The 18352-nt window shown below is 36.8% G+C and overlaps 1 protein-coding gene across 8 annotated transcripts in view; it reads right to left on the minus strand.

Moving 5' to 3' along the window:
- The window catches only part of PRMT3 (protein arginine methyltransferase 3), a 136841-nt gene that overhangs the window by 114456 nt on the left and 4033 nt on the right, over positions 1-18352 (minus strand). For 7 of the 8 annotated variants that reach the window (XM_027115180.1, XM_027115183.1, XM_027115182.1 and 4 more), the window contains 4 exons: positions 17892-17994; positions 10128-10287; positions 8645-8789; positions 3869-3934 (listed from right to left, as the gene is read on the minus strand). In XM_027115180.1, the coding sequence (XP_026970981.1) occupies positions 3869-3934; positions 8645-8789; positions 10128-10287; positions 17892-17994 (474 nt within the window). The remainder of the gene's footprint in view (positions 1-3868; positions 3935-8644; positions 8790-10127; positions 10288-17891; positions 17995-18352) is intronic. The other variant, XM_027115186.1, reaches the window with a different exon arrangement.

Genomic DNA, 18352 nt, shown 5'->3' on the forward strand with positions numbered 1-18352 from the left:
AGAATCAAAGAAAGAGGTAGAAATGCTAACAGAATACACTAACATTATTTTATAAAATGTTGAAGGAATGTGATTCACTGTTTCTAAAAAAAAAAAGAAAAAGTGTGTCAATTTTAACTTAGATAATAATCAAAAGCATAAAAAAGGCATCTAACTGTGAATTTCTTCAATGAACTACAAATAGAAATTAATTATGAGTGAGTGATAACACAATTACGCCACCCAAAGTTAAATTAAATCTGAGAAACCATATGTCCTCCACAGGAGCTTTGTGAATTAAAACAATATTAAGAAAGAAATGAAGGAAAGGAAGTAGGAAGGGAGGGATGGAGGGAGAAGGGAATGAAGGAAGGAAGACATTTTAAATTTATAAGCACCTTTCTGAAAAATAAATCTCTACCATTCACTAAATAATATGATACAGAAGCTAGTGCTGTGATATGAAATTTGTCTACCTAATGGAGATAAAAGCAAACAAAAACAATGGTAATAAAACTTAAGAAAACATGTTATTTCATACATTTTTTAAAAGAACTATATTTAAATAATTTCATGAACATGTTCTGTCATGGCACACAGAAATTATATGACTTATATATGTAAAATAGTGTTAATTAAAATATGACTAATGAATCCCACCCTAATTACTCATTCTATTTTAACATAACAGTTTCAAAGTGTAGTGGCACAGGGTTAAGGGCACTAGACTAGGACTAAAACCCGCGTTTGTTTGCTTTCTTTTTAGCTGTCTGTTTTAGGGAAAGTCAATTAACCTACTGGTTTCAAATTTCCTCATGTGAAAAATAGAGATGAATACATACCTGCTACGAATACACCATATCGGTATATTGTATAGCAACAATAAGACAACATGCTTGAAAGTATTTTATAAATTATCAAATGCTATTTAAATATGTGTCGTATATTTTTTAAATCTGTAGTCATAGTATAATATAAAGAAATGTATCCCAAATCATTTAAAAATATGAAAGCTCTAGATTACTTAATATTATTAATTATAGAAAATTATATCCTGAATATACTTCAAAGAGTTAGAAATTGACACACATATATTTTACATCACAGTATACTTTTGAAAAAACACAAATGCCAAGCAAAATTAATTACACATTGATAAATTAAATGAAAGCATCTTAGGCAAAGTACTAAGGAAAAATACTCCCTGTTTATTAGTAAGCCCCTTTCTGACTTGGCAGATTTAATCTCTTCAGTAAAAGCAGTAAGTGGAACACAAAATAATTAAACATTCTATGTGTTCCATGGTCACGTATTTTGTCCAAAAATGTATTATATATACAATATTTCTATAAGACTGTTACAAATGAAAAATTAAAAGCAGAAAGGGACTGTGTAGAGGTCTATGAACCCAGTAAGATGTGCTTCATATACATAGAAATATTCATAATTACTTAATTTCCCAATGATTAACCTTATGTTTACTAATACTTGTGCCTTTTCAGTATTTTCTTATATAACACAAAAGTCTATTCAGAGCATATTGAAAAAGAAACTTCTAACTACTTTTACTTAAGGAATTCTTATGGCATTCATATCAAAAAGTATTTTTAAAAAGATGGCTCAAAGAAAGAAAATGATACTGCTTTTATAAAAACAAAAATCATAAAATTTTAGAACCAGAAAGGTTTAAAAAATCATTGTATTTTTATTTATTTTTTATTTTTTAACATCTTTATTGGAGTATAACTGCTTTACCATGGTGTGTTAGTTTCTGCTTTATAACAAAGCGAATCAGCTATACATAAAAAATCATTTTACAAGTGAAGCCCACAGAGATTCACCATGGTCTAAAATTACTATGTAGATGGTTCCTAAGAAGCCAGGCAGGACTAGTTATTCCCAGACTAGAACATGGTTAATTTCTATACAACATATTAAGGAAAAAATAAAATAAAAATCTAGGCAAAATCGAACTGTAAATATAAGGCAACTTTTTTTTTTTTTGCAGTACGCGGGCCTCCCACTGTTGTGGCCTCTCCCGCTGCGGAGCACAGGCTCCGGACGCGCAGGCTCAGCAGCCATGGCGCACGGGCCCAGCCGCTCCGCGGCATGTGGGATCTTCCTGGACCAGGGCACGAACCTGTGTCCCCTGCATCGGCAGGCAGACTCTCAACCACTGCGCCACCAGGGAAGCCCAAAAATGTGTTTTTTTTAGACAAATATTAAATAAATTGTTTCAGCACTTGGGTGCAAACATAAAAACTATAAAAAAAATTCTTAGTCTCTGCTGCAAAAACATATAAAAAGCATACAAAAAGGTCAAGTATAAAGAACTGATAAAAACTAATACTTTAAAAATAAAATAATCATTTGTCTATAGGGGAATTAGCAAAAACAAAGAAACACACACCATCATTACCTCATAGGTAATGCTTTGGCCAAAAGGTATCAGAGCACCATATAAATTTCGCAGGTCCAACTTGGCTAGATCACAAGTGAAACACCGCTCTTAGGAAACAGGTATGGAAAATGAAAAGCCAATCTACATGATATTCCAAACAACATAAATATCAGGGAAAGAGCTTTTCAACATATAAAGGTTGTTAATCACTGCTGCAACATCACGTAAAGCTCATGAAATCACCTGATAGAAGTATCTTTTAAATGGAGGTGAAAGGGGAATTATAAAAACCTGATGTTACCAATATACATGTTCTTGAAGTAGAAAGACTGGGGAAAAATTCCCAAGCAAAAGTATATAAGTGGCAGAGACGATAATATATTTGACTAAATTAGTGGACTAATTTCCAATGAGGAGGAACAAAAACAGAAAACCTGAACTTTTAGATAACCATGCCAATGTAGAGAGGGAGGGAAGGAGAAAGTGAAGAAGAAAAATGGAAAAATTCACAAGGGAGGAAAAACAAATGACACATTTTTAACACACCCACCCATATACAAAGTGAAAGATCACCTTTGAAATAACCTGAGGCAGTATTAACACTAACTGTAAAATTTAAAGTAATTCAGGGCTTCCCTGGTGGTGCAGTGGTTAAGAATCCGCCTGCCTATGCAGGGGACATGGGTTCGAGCCTTGGTCCGGGAAGATCCTACATGCTGTGGAGCAACTAAGCCCGTGCACCACAACTACTGAGCCTGTGCTCTAGAGCCTGCAAGCCACAACTACTGAGCCCACGTGCCACAATTACTGAAGCCCGAGCGCCTAGAGCCTGTGCTCTGCAACAAGAGAAGCCACTGCAATGAGAAGCCCGCACACCGGAACAAAGAGTAGCCCCCGCTTGCTGCAACTAGAGAGAGCCCACGTGCAGCAACGAAGACCCAATGTAGCCAAGAATAAAAATTTTTTAAATTTAAAAAATAAAGTAACTCATAAAAGGGTAAATAAATGAGGTCTTAAAAGAAAGCACATACAATAAATTGTACCTTATAATATTTGACCCTACCTACCAATAATGACTTCTTAAAATTATTAATTTGTAACTAATTAACACAAACTAAAGTAATAATTAGAAGTGCTTTGATACAAAGCTTATACATTTGAAATGAACAGGAATCACAGTAAATCAAAAATATGGTTTAAGCAAAATTATCTGGATAAGCAAAGTTTAACTAAGCTATGTCACTGTAATTAATTTAAAAATTAATTTTAATTAATTTCAATTTTAAAAAAAAGAGTATATTGAATGACAGCACCAATCAGCATTTCTGTTATCAGTATACTGCACCACAGGGCAGCATCATAAAAGTTTTCCATGAAATAAAGCCAGTGTACATGAAATCAACTGCTATCACAATGATGACCTAAGAGAGGATTTCTGCTGCCCAAGATCCACATGAAATGTACAATTCTGTAGTCTGTGCTACTCACCTTATCTTTGAAGATATGTGGATTTTGGTATATAAAATCTCGGTAACTTTCTGTTCGTACTTTGTCCTAGGGTAGAAAGAGGAAGACATTGTGTTTACAGGATAGTCTGAACAAATAAAAATATTTAAGGAAGATATTTGCTAATTTATCACACACTTCTAGTTTCCATAGCTACATTTTGCCTGGAAAACCAAGCCTAATCTTTTTTTCCTAAAAGAAAATAATAAAGAATGGAAATAGCAACAACACACAAAGAAAACGTTTAAGAACAACACTGAAAGTCAAATAAGACCTAAGTTCTTAAAAACGTACATATTTTCATCTTGACATGCACTGTAAGACTTCAAGTGATAATTAATGCTAGTAGAAGATGAACATGATGTTTTACTCCTTTAAATAGGGCCTGGAATCTAGAGCCTGATTCCCTGTGGTAGAACTATGTTAAAATATGGGAGGAAAGAACCAAACTAGATAGATGTAAAAGTTACAGTTACGTATGAAAAATGAAGCTCAACTGAGTATAGTTTCCTAAGAAAGTCACTGATCAGCACCTATCTGATTTATAATCCTGTTTTGTTTCTAGAAATGTCTGTAGTAGGAAATGATGCTTAAAAGCCTATAAGCCTAGGGCTTCCCTGGTGGCGCAGTGGTTGAGAGTCTGCCTGCTGATGCAAGGGACACGGGTTCGTGCCCCGGCCCGGGAAGATCCCACATGCCGCGGAGCGGTTGGGCCCGTGAACCGTGGCCGCTGAGCCTGCGTGTCCGGAGCCTGTGCTCCGCAACGGGAGAGGCCACAACAGTGAGAGGCCCGTGTACCGCAAAAAAAAAAAAAAAGCCTATAAGCCTAAAAGTCAATCGCTTGAGCCCCGCAGACCATATTGCAAGACTTCTCCACTATGGAGTCTCACAAGACCTGTGACCAAGGCAGGCACTGAATGCTAACATTTATGTTGGTGCATGAACATTAGAGCTGATTTCCTTTTAAATCACCTCGGCTGAGACACACGCTGACAGCAAATTCAGCAGTAAGGGGCTCTGCTGCCAAGTGAGTAAAATGAGTATGATAAAAAATAACTCATACCGGGAATTCTAGTTTTCGGTTTCACACTAGGTTAAAAAAAAAAAAAAAAAAAAAAAAAGTAGTTACACTAAATACTACAACATAAAACTTTACACAGTCCATACCCTCCAAAAAAACTTTTATGCCAATACTGGGATTTAAAAAAAAGTACAAAGAGGGGCTTAAATTAAAAGGCAAGCTGTTTTACTTAATTGCTGGATCTAAAAAAGGGAAATTCCATAATTAATTCCATGTTTTCTGATGGAATTACTTCTAATTGCTTTACAAACAAAATTTTAAATCATATTTTAAAAACTGAAATCTTTCCCTCAGTGTATTTTAAGAATTACTATGGGGCTTCCCTGGTGGCGCAGTGGTTAAGAATCTGCCTGCCAATGCAGGGGACACGGGTTCGAGCCCTGGTCTGGGAAGATCCCACATGCCGCAGAGCAACTAAGCCCGTGCACCACAACTACTGAGCCTGTGCTCTAGAGCCCACGAGCCACAACTACTGAAGCTGAGCCTAGAGCCCGTGCTCTGCCACAAGAGAAGCCACTGCAATGAGAAGCCCACACATCGCAAGGAAAAGTAACCCCCGCTCGCCGCAACTAGAGAAAACCCCTGTGCAGCAACGAAGATCCAATGCAGCCAAAAATTAATAAATTTTAAAGAAAAGAATTACTATGAGAACTTCGTTTTAAATGAATTTAAACATAGTATTAATTAATTTAAAAACTGTCTTTTTTAAAAAAAAACATACCATTTCATACATTTCTACCATTTTTATACCCTTCTTACACTGTAACCAGTGATTTTTGCTGACACAACAAAACCTACAAAGGGTGAACATCAGTCAAGAAGGCAGTCACTCGGAAAGCTCTCACCAATCACACTGCCTCGCCGCTGCTCTAACTTAATCACTAGCATCCCAACTCCTGTCCTAAATCCATGCACTGCTGCTCAGCTCAACTACAATCCTTCATCCAGTCTCTTCCTACATATCCATCTGCTTTTGCTCATATGCTCATACTGGTGCAATGAAATTCAAAGTCTACTAAACACAGTGCTGTGGACATAGCAGAGCTTCAATTTAATAAATGAATTTTTGAGAGGAAAATTCACTAAACATGAAAATTCAAGCAAATCAAAGACTAGCCCTCAAACCATTTCTAAAAATTTATTCTAACAAAAGACTAACTCTTCAATATAAAATAAGGTAATAAACAGAAATAAAGTTATCTTTTGCACTAACCTAGTAAAACTAAGAAGCACAAAAGAATAAAATTAGAGGTCCAATATTAAGAAGCAAGACAATCTTTTAAGGCTAGTACAGTGTCATGGAATAATTCCTACCAATATTAAAAAAAATTAAGTATAAGACTAAAGACAACAGAAAAGTTATGTATTATAAATTTTACCTATATAAGTAACAGTATGTTTTAAATGTATAGGCTCATGAAGGTGGACAGAATGCAAGAGTCAGCTGCAGGTACAATGAGGAAAATGCAGTAATGAAAAATTAATGGTACTATAATCTGTGATAAATGTTCACCACGATGAACAATGTTTTACTTGGGGAGAAAAAAAAGGAGAGTGATGCATCTCCGAATTATAACATTAGCAACAATGACTCTTCTTCAGAAAGATAAAGTGGCAAAGGATTCTGAAAGTTAATGTCCACTACTATCCCGTTATCTCTAGAATTCAAAAAAGTTATCTTCACCTTGACTCTGGAAAATAAGATTACAAACTGTCTTTATTTATAATTATAATCACAACATATGCCAAAAAAGTGTCATTAAAATACCTGTGACTAGTAAGTAACAAAAAATCCAAATAATATTGTTATAAAAGGCCAATTCTAAGCATAAAAATAAGTCCTGTATGCATGGCTTCTCAATTTTAATTTATTTATAAAGATCAGGTGAGACTCCAGTAGTAGCACAACCTTGAACAAATTATGTGTGCTAAGAACTGTTTTGATAAGAAATAGGAGAAATATTGCTTGATATAAGGCACATTTCATATTCATCCACAGTATGTAACTTAACAAAACATAAAATGGACAAATAGTTCTTTTTGAATGAAATATATCCATATTTCCTATAAAGACTTAAGTTATCTCCAAGGAGAAGGTGGTTACATTGTACAACAGCAAAGGGGAATTAAGGCATGGAAACTTATATTAATAAGGAGTCTTAAGTGATTCTCTAAAAGTGAAAACACAGCACTGGAAACTTCCAGCTGGAACTTCTTAAATATATATGTACATCAAAAGGACTTAAAATATTCCATCAGGTGTAAAGATCCTCTAGTTGTTGATACAGAGCTACAAGGGTCCAGGACAGAGATTTGGAAGTAAGTCCAAACTGGATTTCCCTGATGACTGTACTGAGAGCACTCAGATGTACTATCTTCTAGGAGTCTCAGTAACCTTATCTGTCTGAAAAACCCAACTAAAATTACCATATCAAAAGCATTAAAGGTTCATGGCATTGAAATTGATGGGGTGATTTATAACGGCAAACATGGGCTTAGATTAACTCCTTTAAAGGAAATATTCTAGACACAATAAAATTAATTTTAAAAGAGAAAATGGAGTATGTCAATTTCTTTTAAACAAATTCACTCTGGACTTAATTTATTACTTAGCAACAGTTATAACTGTTATTTGTAATGCTATGCAACTACCCAAGTGACAACAAAAAGCACAACCAACTGTGACAAGTCATTAGCAAAGAAATGACATGACATTGCTTTAAAAGACCCCAAGTAATTACAATTACTATTAATCAGCAAACCTCCACTCTGTGATCCTGCAAAACTGACTCAACAAAATATATACTCATTAACTACCCCTGGTTATCTTAAATGGGCATGTTTCAAGGAACACAGTCTTGGGGTGTCCGTAAAATAAACCAATCTTTTGAGGAAGGATTCAGAAAGGAATTTTTCGTTTGTTGGTTTTTAAGAAAAAAAAGTAGTGGCATCTAAAATTCACAGAGATAAACATTAAAGTTTTCAGTAATTTTTACACTCCAACATTTATTTTACTCTAGTTAGATATTTTCAGTTTTACTGAATTAAAAAACCATTTTGCTATTTTATAATCTATAATACATGATAAAATGTACATAATATACCAGGTATACCTAGAAATCTACTTATAGTTTATATGGACATTACCATTATAAAACTTAAAACCAACCAAATTCAAGTATCTGATTTAGGAAATTCTTCTATATAGCAATGATTTCAAATGTAAAAAAGTAATGCCGTAACAACTGTGAGAATTATTTATAATTAACTTTGTACCAAAGAATTATTATTCGCCCAAACTAAAGTCAGTACTGCTAATTAAAACACTAAAATTAATCATTTCCTTCACACATTAAAAGGCAAACGTATTTTTCTTCCTATTTAAAAGTTGCTCTTGAGAAGACTAAAATCGTCAGCAATTTTTTTGAATGTTTTATTCCCAGCAAAAGGTAATCTCATAATAAAGATTAATAATGATCTTAAACAGAATTTACAGTGTCTCTGATGCTTCTATAATCTTTTCAATGCAAGATGAGCTATCAAGCACCAAAAAGATTTAAAAAGCAGTTCTCAAAAAAACCAAAAACCAAAAAAGCAGTTCTCCCATATGTATTAAGAACCTTTTTACTCTATTTTTCCTTTAGTATGGATTTGGTACATTTGTGCTCTTTTCTAACCTTTAGCATTTCTTCATGTATCCCATAATGCCCATATGAGCTGAAATAAACGCCATCCTCATCCTCCTGGAGGTCTGCAATGGCGGTTGTAGATGACGAGCAGGTTCTGACATCTGCGTTCATCACAAAATCCTGAGCAAATTGTCTGTAATCAATTTGAAATACACCCTTGAGACAAGTTTACTGGACCATGAAAAAAGGAAAGGCTAGAGGCTGAGGAAGAGGAAGGGGGAGGGGGGAGGGAGTGCGCGGTGTGATGAGCCTTCTAAATCACGTTCTATCTTAAGCACGGAAAGCTCCCCCTGCTGGATCTTAAGCAATGGCATATTCAAACCCAGCTGGAAGCATTCCTTCTACAAATCACAAAAGCACTGCCAACTGCAGGCTATGGCTGTTTTATCTTTCAAGTGAACAAAATAAGCACACTATGACTTTATTCAACTTTATTATTTCTATTGTTCCAAAATCTTATTTTAGCAGCTGAATCAATAGAGCATATTCCAATGCTATGAATATTCTTTAAAACCATAGTATCTCATGGAAGGGTTATATAGGCAGAAAGCAGACCCAAACTGGGAATTATTTACACACATCAACACCATCTGCTCAGGCTCTAAAACTCAGCTCCTTCTCTGATAACAACACATCAAGAATCTATGAGGTATATATGGGAGAGAAGTGTAAAGAGGCACATAATAGATTACCCAGCATAAAATCTCAGAAAAAGGGAAACTACAATCAGCTATACTATTTTTCCTGCTGGACATTCTGGCAAACCATCAAAAATGGGTAATTGGGCAATAGCAGCCAACTTACAAATCTAATAGGTTAAGTTAGAGGTATATACACTTAGTAGTAATGCAGAATCTCAGACACTACCTATTTCAGGTCTCCTGAATCAGAATCTAGTTTAACGAGATACCCAGATGATTCGTATGCACATTAAATTCTGACAAGTACTAAGCCAGCAGAATGTTAATTTACTCACTAGAGAAAACCATCCTATGTAGCTCGTTTTCTGATTATATACTTCATCATAATTATATTGTGATTCTTTAAAAACAAAAATTTCAACCCTGTATTTTCCACAAGCCTAAAAAATATTAATCCCTACACTTTAAAAAGTCCAGGAGAGAAAAAGTAAAATGGAGAAATCTATTAGAAATAAGGTAATTCAAAGGAAGGCAATATCAAGGAACAAAAAGCACTCAGGAGGAACACACTCCCCAGAACAATTATCATTAGTACAAAAGTAATTATAAAGAAATATAAGAGGACAGATAAAACTACAGAATTTTATGTTAATCAACGATATCCACAATGTATAAAAAATACTGCGTACCTTTAATATTATTGAAATTAAAATATCTACACTGTGCTTTCCAGTATATGAAATATTTTACCATCTTTTTATGCTATCTTTTTATGAATATATTATTTTGGGGATCTAAACAATTAATTTTCTATAAGATTGATAAATTACTTCATTCTTTGCAGATCCTCACGCGCTCCAGCTAACGCAGCTTCAGCAGACAGTGCCCTGGCTTCCATGTGTTTCAATTTTTCAACAACTGATGTATTTTCACGGAGTCCACTGGGGTATGAGAATGGAACTGACACGGGTTCATAAAGATCTTCTACATCTAAATAAACAAATGGACATTTCTATCAGGCCATCTTATAACAATGAAGCACATATAAATGTGTTACGAATAAGTATATACTAAGTGCCTATTATGCGGCCAACTGAGAAAAATTAGTACTTTTAATTAAATAAATATTTAATATCCAAACTATTCCAATTTGAGTTTAAAGAGCATGCTGTTAGTCTAAACTTTTCACTAGTTGGCTAAACTGAACACATAAATAAGCATTAATTGTACTGAACCAAACCAGGAAGAAATAAAAAGGTAGAAGGAAAAAACTCATATTTATTGATCATCAGGTATCTTTCAAGTTCATGCATTACATCTCATTCCATCTTCAAAACAAACCTAAAATATAAACATTTATCCCTATTTTAAGACATGGGAAAAATAAATTTCAGAGAAACTGACTAGCCCAAAGTCATGCAGCTGTTTAATGAAGGAACTACAATTCAAACCCATGCCTGCCTTCCCAGCCCGTGTTCTTGCCACCACACAGGGCCACCTCCAGCCTCTGGGTCTTTATCTGTAGAGTAACAGGTATGACATTTAGATATTCCTTAAGGACAGTGTGTAGGTAAGGAATTCTGTACATTCAATAACTTTTTCATCATGGGTAAGGTGGTGTGCAATCTATACAGTCTTATTGCTGACATTATTAAATATCCTAATTCCTAATATTATTAAAAATTCTTGATTTAAATTTAATTTCACTATATGTAAATCATTAACTTCTGCTACATAAGTTAATATATGTAAATCATTAACTCTGCAAACAGAAGTTAATATATGGAACTAGTGAGTTTTACAAAATCCCAATGTCCACTGACCCGTCTAATTAACTGTTGAATCAACTTAAAGCAATGAAAACAATGTAGATAATACACTGTCTCCTCAGTACAGCTCTGAGGGAAACACGACTTTTTTTTTCCTATTCAGTTTTTACCTGCAACACTTCTTTAGAGCTGGGACAAAATAACTAAGCTTCACAAATATATGATAATATTATAACTTAGAGACTAGAGCCTAAATTGAACTTGTTATAAAAGCAGTATGGTGTGCCACGAAACTCTAAACAGTCTACCAGAATACTGACTCGTTGCTTTAAAAAACTACAGATTCGGGCTTCCCTGGTGGCGCAGTGGTTGAGAGTCCACCTGCCGATGCAGCGGACGCAGGTTCGTGCCCCGGTCCGGGAGGATCCCACATGCCGCAGAGCGGCTGGGCCCGTGAGTCATGGCCGCTGGGCCTGCGCGTCCGGAGCCTGTGCTCCGCAACGGGAGAGGCCACAATGGTGAGAGGCCCGCGTACCGCAAAAAAACCCCAAAAAACTACAGATTCATCCACTATTTAGTTCACCAAAAATTAATGAGCAACAAAATATTGCCGAACTATTAAAGGATGGTGTACCGTATTTTCTACTTCCTACTACAACTCTCATTGTGTACCTTGTCTTTAAAATTCTTCACACTGTCTGCAAACCACCTTGTTAATTTAAGTTATGGATTAGAACTAAACAAAGAAATTGGTTTCTTTGTTTTGGCTAGTTTCTCTATTTTGCTTTCTGCTGCAAGAAGTGAGTCAGAATAAAAGCTGTCAGCATTAATAACACAGTTGTCCCTTGGTATCTGTGGGGGATTTGTTCCAGGACCCCCCTCCCTCGGACACCAAAACCCGCAGATGCTCAAGCCCTTGGATAAAATGGCGTATTTACATATAACACTTTAAATCATCTCTAGATTCCTTATAATACCTAACACAATGTAAATGCTATACAAATAGTTATAAATACAATATAAATAGTTGTCACTGGGCAGCAAATTCAAGTTTTACTTTCTGAATTTCTGGAACTTTTTTTTCCTGAATTTTTTTTTTTTTTTTTTGGCTGTACGTGGGCCTCTCACTGTTGTGGCCTCTCCCATTGCGCAGCACAGGCTCCGGACGCGCAGGCTCAGCGGCCATGGCTCACGGGCCCAGCCGCTCCGCGGCATGTGGGATCTTCCCAGACCAGGGCCCAAACCCATGTCCCCTGCATCGGCAGGCGGACTCTCAACCACTGCGCCACCAGGGAAGCCCTTCCTGAATATTTCTGATCCAAGGTTGGTTGAATCCAAAAATGCAGAACTCCCAGATATGACGGCCAACTGTACACAGATAATTATATATTAAAGTGTATAGCTTTGAAGAGGAGAAAAGATTCAGTAAACATTACGATGCATAACTATAATATATCAAAACAGTCTAATTTAAAGTCCTAAACCATATTCAGGAAGATGAACTTCCACATTTATATTCTGTCTCAGGAGGTTCAAATCACCTGGATACTTCATTTTGGCAGTTGAAAACTACCATAAAAATAGTCAATTTAGGGCTTCCCTGGTGGCGCAGTGGTTGAGAGTCCGCCTGCCGATGCAGGGGACATGGGTTCGGGCCCCGGTCTGGGAAGATCCCACATGCCGCGGAGCGGCTGGGCCCGTGAGCCATGGCTGCTGAGCCTGCGCGTCTGGAGCCTGTGCTCCGCAACGGGAGAGGCCACAACAGTGAGAGGCCCGCGTACCACACACATACACACAAAAAATAGTCAATTTATCAGGAAGACATAACAATTATAAATGAGAATAAACCTCACAAAAGAGCTTCAACATACACAAAGCAAAAGCTGATAGAATGGCAAAAAAAGACAATCCTCTAATCACAGAGATTTAAATACACCCCTATCAACAACCGATAGAGGTAGATTTTTAAAAATCCAAAAAGACATAAAAGATCTGAACAAAAATATTCAGCACCATGAATTATTTATAGAATACTGCACCCAATTACTGTATCTTGACATTTTTGAAGAACACTGATCAGTAATTTGGTAGACTGTCCCTCAACCTGGGATCATCTGATGATTTTTCATTATTAGAATGAGGTTAAACATTTTTGGCAAGAACAGCAGAGAAATGACGTTGCCTCCTCAGAGCATTACACCAAGGGGTTCATGGCGTCAGTACACTTATTACTGGTGATGTTAACCTTGATCACTTCGTTATGGTAGTGTCTGCTCAGTTTTTCCACTCAAAAGTTTAACAGCTCCTTTGTAGTTAAATTTCTTGGGGGACATACTTTGAACTATGCAAATCCTATCTCACCCGCCTAAATTTTCACCCACTAATCTTAGCATGCATGGGTTGCTCTTTTCTGCAAGTTACTACCGTGGTGTTTGCCTAATGCTGATTTTGTGTTTCTCTTTTTCCTTTGACATTTATTAACAGGAATTCTACACTGAAGTGGAGCTACTCCTTCCCATTTATTTGGTTGCTTATTCATGTCAAGAAGAATTCATGGACATTTATTTTATCCTATGGGTTAAAACCCAATACTGTCATTTTCTGTATTGATTAAATTTTTCTAGCTTTGGCCACTAGGAGGTCCTTCAGGTTGGTTCCTGTGTTCTTTAGGTTAAGTCCCCTCTTCCCCCACTTTTTCTTAAGTACTTCCTAATTTTCTGGAACAAGGTGTCCTAGACTTATCTTGTATTTTCCCTGCCCCACCTGGAAATCAATCACCTCTCTAAGGACCCTTGGTTCCTTTTATTAATAAAGGATTATAAATCAAGATCTGGGCACTAGGTATGATCATTGCTACTGGGGTTTTTCTAGGCCCTTTCAGCAGAGCTCGGAAGTATATGTATTATACTAACCACACACACACACACACACACACACACACACACACACACACACACACACACACACACACACACACACACACACACACCCTACATTTCTGTATCTGTCTGTCTGTATAAGAAAAACTATGAATTTACACTGACACTTCTGATTCCAATTTGTCAACACAGGACTCATTTCATCCTTCATTTCCTTATCTGAAACCTCATTCTCCAACTGTGAGAAACCTGGCTTTTATCCATAATTTTTTAAAATAAATTTATTAATTTTATTTTTTTATTTTTGGCTGTGTTGGGTCTTCGTTGCTGTGTGTGGGCTTTTTCTAGTTGTGGTGAGCAGGGGCTGCTCTTCGTTGCGGTGAGCAGGCTTCTCATTGTGGTGGCTCCTCTTGTTGCAGAGCACGGGCTCTAGGCATGAGGGCTTCAGTAGTTGTGGCTTGCAGGCTCTAGAGCGCAGGCTCAGTAGTTGTGGCGCACAGGCTTAGTTGCTCCACGGCATGTGGGATCTTCCCGGACCAGGGCTCAAACCCGTGTCCCCTGCACTGGCGGGCAGATTCTTAACCACCGTGCCACCAGGGAAGCCCCATCCATAAATTATTAACTTACATGTTCCATTCTAGCATACACAAAAATAGCGTCAGAATTGCTAATTACCTTAGCAGGTAATTCTAATTACCTTACCCTGCAAGAAATGCCTTTTCTTACTGGATTACAACGTTGATGCAGTTCTTTTTATCTGTAGCCTCAGCACAACATCCATTAAAGGTTTCAGTTACTCACCTAGTTCTTTTCCTCCCCACTCCCTGCAGTATGGTTACATTATTCCTTTGTATTACAGTTCAGTTCATCTGTTAGTGCCTGCATTCCACTTCGCACCAGCACCACCCTTGTATACATACATCCTCGTTGTTTCAATTGTTGATTTTTTTGATTATATGAAGGCTATAAAAAACATTACTGGGCTTCCCTGGTGGCGCAGTGGTTGAGAGTCCACCTGCCGATGCAGGGGACACGGGTTCGTGCCCCGGTCCGGGAGGATCCCACATGCCGCGGAGCGGCTGGGCCTGTGAACCATGGCCGCTGAGCCTGCACATCCGGAGCCTGTGCTCCGCAACGGGAGAGGCCACAACAGTGAGAGGCCCGCGTACAGCAAAAAAAAAAAAAAATCGCATGTTCAGTTTTTTAGGTATTGCTAAATCTGCATTCTACTAGCAATCTTAGGACAGTGCCTGTCTCTCCACAGCTTTGTCAACAGAATGTGTTGTCATATTGTAAAAATTTTTACCAGTCTGAGAGGTGAGAAATGGTATCTTGCTATTGGGCTATTTTCCTACCTCTTTTTGGTAGAATTTTTCCCCATTTTTCTATCAACTGTTTTGATCCTTTGTCCCTTAATTTTCAAGAGTCTTTTATGTAAAAAGGATATTAACCCTTTGTGGAATATGTTTCAAATATTATACCATACTTAAAAAAAAATTAACTAAACTCCATTTTATTCACTCAGATTTCATTAGTCTTCCTCTAATGTCCCCTTTCTGCCCCAAGATCGCATCCAGGATACCACATATGTTTAGTTGTCATGTCTCCTTAATTAAGCCCCTCTTGGCTACAACAGCTTCTCAGGCTTCCCTTGACATGGACAGTTTCGAGGAGTACTGGTCAGGCAGTCTGTAGAATGTCCCTCACTTTGTGTCTGTCTCATGGTTTTTCATGGTTAGACTGAGATTACTGGCCTGGGAGGAAGACCACTGAGGTAAAGTGCCATCCTCATCACATGATATAAAGGGTCCATACCACTGACATTACATCACCAATGATGTTAACCTTCATTACCTGGCTAAGGCAGTGTTTGCCAGGTTTCTCCATCAGTATAGTTACTTCTCCCCACTTACACTGTACTTTCATTGCCTATTTTCTTAGTTATCTCCTTCTTAAATTTAGTCATCTTTATATTCTCAAAGCCTAATACAAAGCAGATGCTCAATAACTATTTACTGAAAGACAGTGCAGGTGAAATAGTCAGTAATCAAGCCAGGAGCCATGAGAATGAAGAACCTTCTCTTCCATCTCTCTACACCAATGGCCAGGAGAACAGATCTTCTGCTTTTTTTTTTTTGGCTGTGCCGTGCGGCTTGTGGGATCTTAGTTCCCTGACCAGGGTTCAAACCTGTGCCCCCTGCAGTGGAAGCATGGAGTCCTAACCACCAGACCGCCAGGGAAGTCCCACAGATCCTTTGAGAGGCACGGGCGGTGCACTAACAAGCATGCCCAGTTCAAGTTCCACCTCCTTTACTAGGCCCCTTAACTGTTCCAGATCTCGGTCGTGACTTCTTCATCTAAACTCCTTAGAACGTATTTACTAATAACAATAAATTCTCCTTCATTAAGCACTTACTCTCTGACAGGCACTGTGCTAATATGCATTATCTTTGTAACAATTTTATAAGGTAGGTGTCATTATCACCTTTTTATAAACTAAAATTAAGTCTGAAAGAAGTTAAGTTAATATACCTTTGGAGAGTGAAGAGGTCAATACCGATCTGTATCCATAGTGACCAGCAAATAGCACTCAGTATCTGTTGATCTGAGTAATCTCTTCCTCTTCTGAACTGCACTATTTTTCCTACTTCTCATGAAACTTACTATATTCCACCTTATCTTATAATACAGGACAGTCATTCAAAAACAAAACACTCCTACTATTAGACTGTGGGCTCCCAATGTGAAGGATTCATTTCTTCATATTTCTAAAGTATTTAACATACTACTTTCAACCTGTGAGTGTTCAATTTTGAGTTTAGGGAGTCACGAAGAACACCTAGTGGGCACTTTGTCATGTATCAAAGAGATCACTTTGGTTAATCTGAGGAGAAATAAAATTTAATAGAAGTTGTAAAAATGGGAAAGAATCAACCTAGGCCTCACCAAATTTTAGAGGTAGAAAGTTGGAAATCTGGCCCTAGTTCTCATTTTATAGATGAAGACCTAAAAAACAGAAAGCTTAAGTGCTTTGTCCAGGGTCACTTAGTTCCTGAATCCTACATTAAGGTTCTTACTACTGCATCACACTGCCACACAACTTCTCTTGATGGTACTTCTCAAGGAAATGAGTGGTTTTCCACAGTTCCCACTTACCAAAGGACTGCCCAAATACACACTGTCAAACTACTATCTGAGAAGGTATGTGTCTGTTTAGAATGGTCTTGCTGATCCGAAGACAGCAAACCCCTCTATCTCACCTAACTGGCACAAAAAACATGAAAGCAAGCATAAATTTAAAAAATAATAAAAAATCATGAACTCCAACAAATTAGACCTATAGAGAGACAACAGAATTTTCATAAGATTCCTGTTCAATAAGGAATGAACCAAAGCACAGAGCAAGAAACTAAGAAAGCTACAGTCAAAAGACGAGTGACCCTGCCACAAGGGAGGCTTAAGAGTTAGTATACGTGGGGAATTTTCGTGGAATCTGTCCTGCACTGAAACAAAAGCTCCATAAATTAGATGTCTTAAGAAAAGTCATGTATCTGATTGTATTATGAGGTAAAAACAGCAATATTATTAAATTTACTTAAATCTATTAAATATTAAATATACTGATTTAATTTCTTTTATTTAAATTTAAAATTTCATCGATTTTAATTACATTAAAAATCAGTCTGACAACTAAAAATTATTCTCTCAAGTCTCCCTATGTTTCAAAACATCTTTTACACAATGTTTAACCCAAGCTCATATTCCTCCCTGGTAACTGTTAGTGTGACTCTCACTTTCTAAGTGACTTAACGTTCCTTCTGAAACCAACTACCTGACGAGGTCTTTAGAGAATCAGGGAGATGATATATTTTCCTGTAACACCTAACCACTATTTTGCCATAACAAATGACCCTGCTTTAAAGTAGATACCATATGTTCATCTTACCAAATTGAAGTAAAAGGTCATCTTCTAATACCGGCTTTAAATACTCTTCTTTCTCCCAAGGCACTGGGTTGTATATGGAATTCATATATTCAACTGGAGGATTCTGGAAGTAAAATTAATTGCATATTTTTTCACTGCACATAATCACAAAATCCCCCTACCAAAAAACTGGGAAAATTAAACAAAAAGGAAATCATGTCTACATCACACAAAATCTCTATTTAAACAGTCTATGTTCACCGGCTATTTCATTAACTTGACTGAATGACTGCTTAATTGTTTCAATGCACAGTTTTATATTGTTTGGATTTTGAGGAAATGGCAATATAAACATCAACTGACTAGAACAAAGTATTTAAAAAACAGAACAAAAAGAGTAACCAAAGCACTTAAAAATCGCACTAGAAATTATTTCTGATTTTACAGAAAGACTATCAGTATTCCCCTTTATCTGACAGTGA

This window comes from Aethalodelphis obliquidens, unplaced genomic scaffold, assembly GCF_003676395.1.
Source record: "Aethalodelphis obliquidens isolate GAN/ISIS:26980383/991018 unplaced genomic scaffold, ASM367639v1 scaffold14, whole genome shotgun sequence".
NCBI classification, from domain to species: domain Eukaryota; kingdom Metazoa; phylum Chordata; class Mammalia; order Artiodactyla; family Delphinidae; genus Aethalodelphis; species Aethalodelphis obliquidens.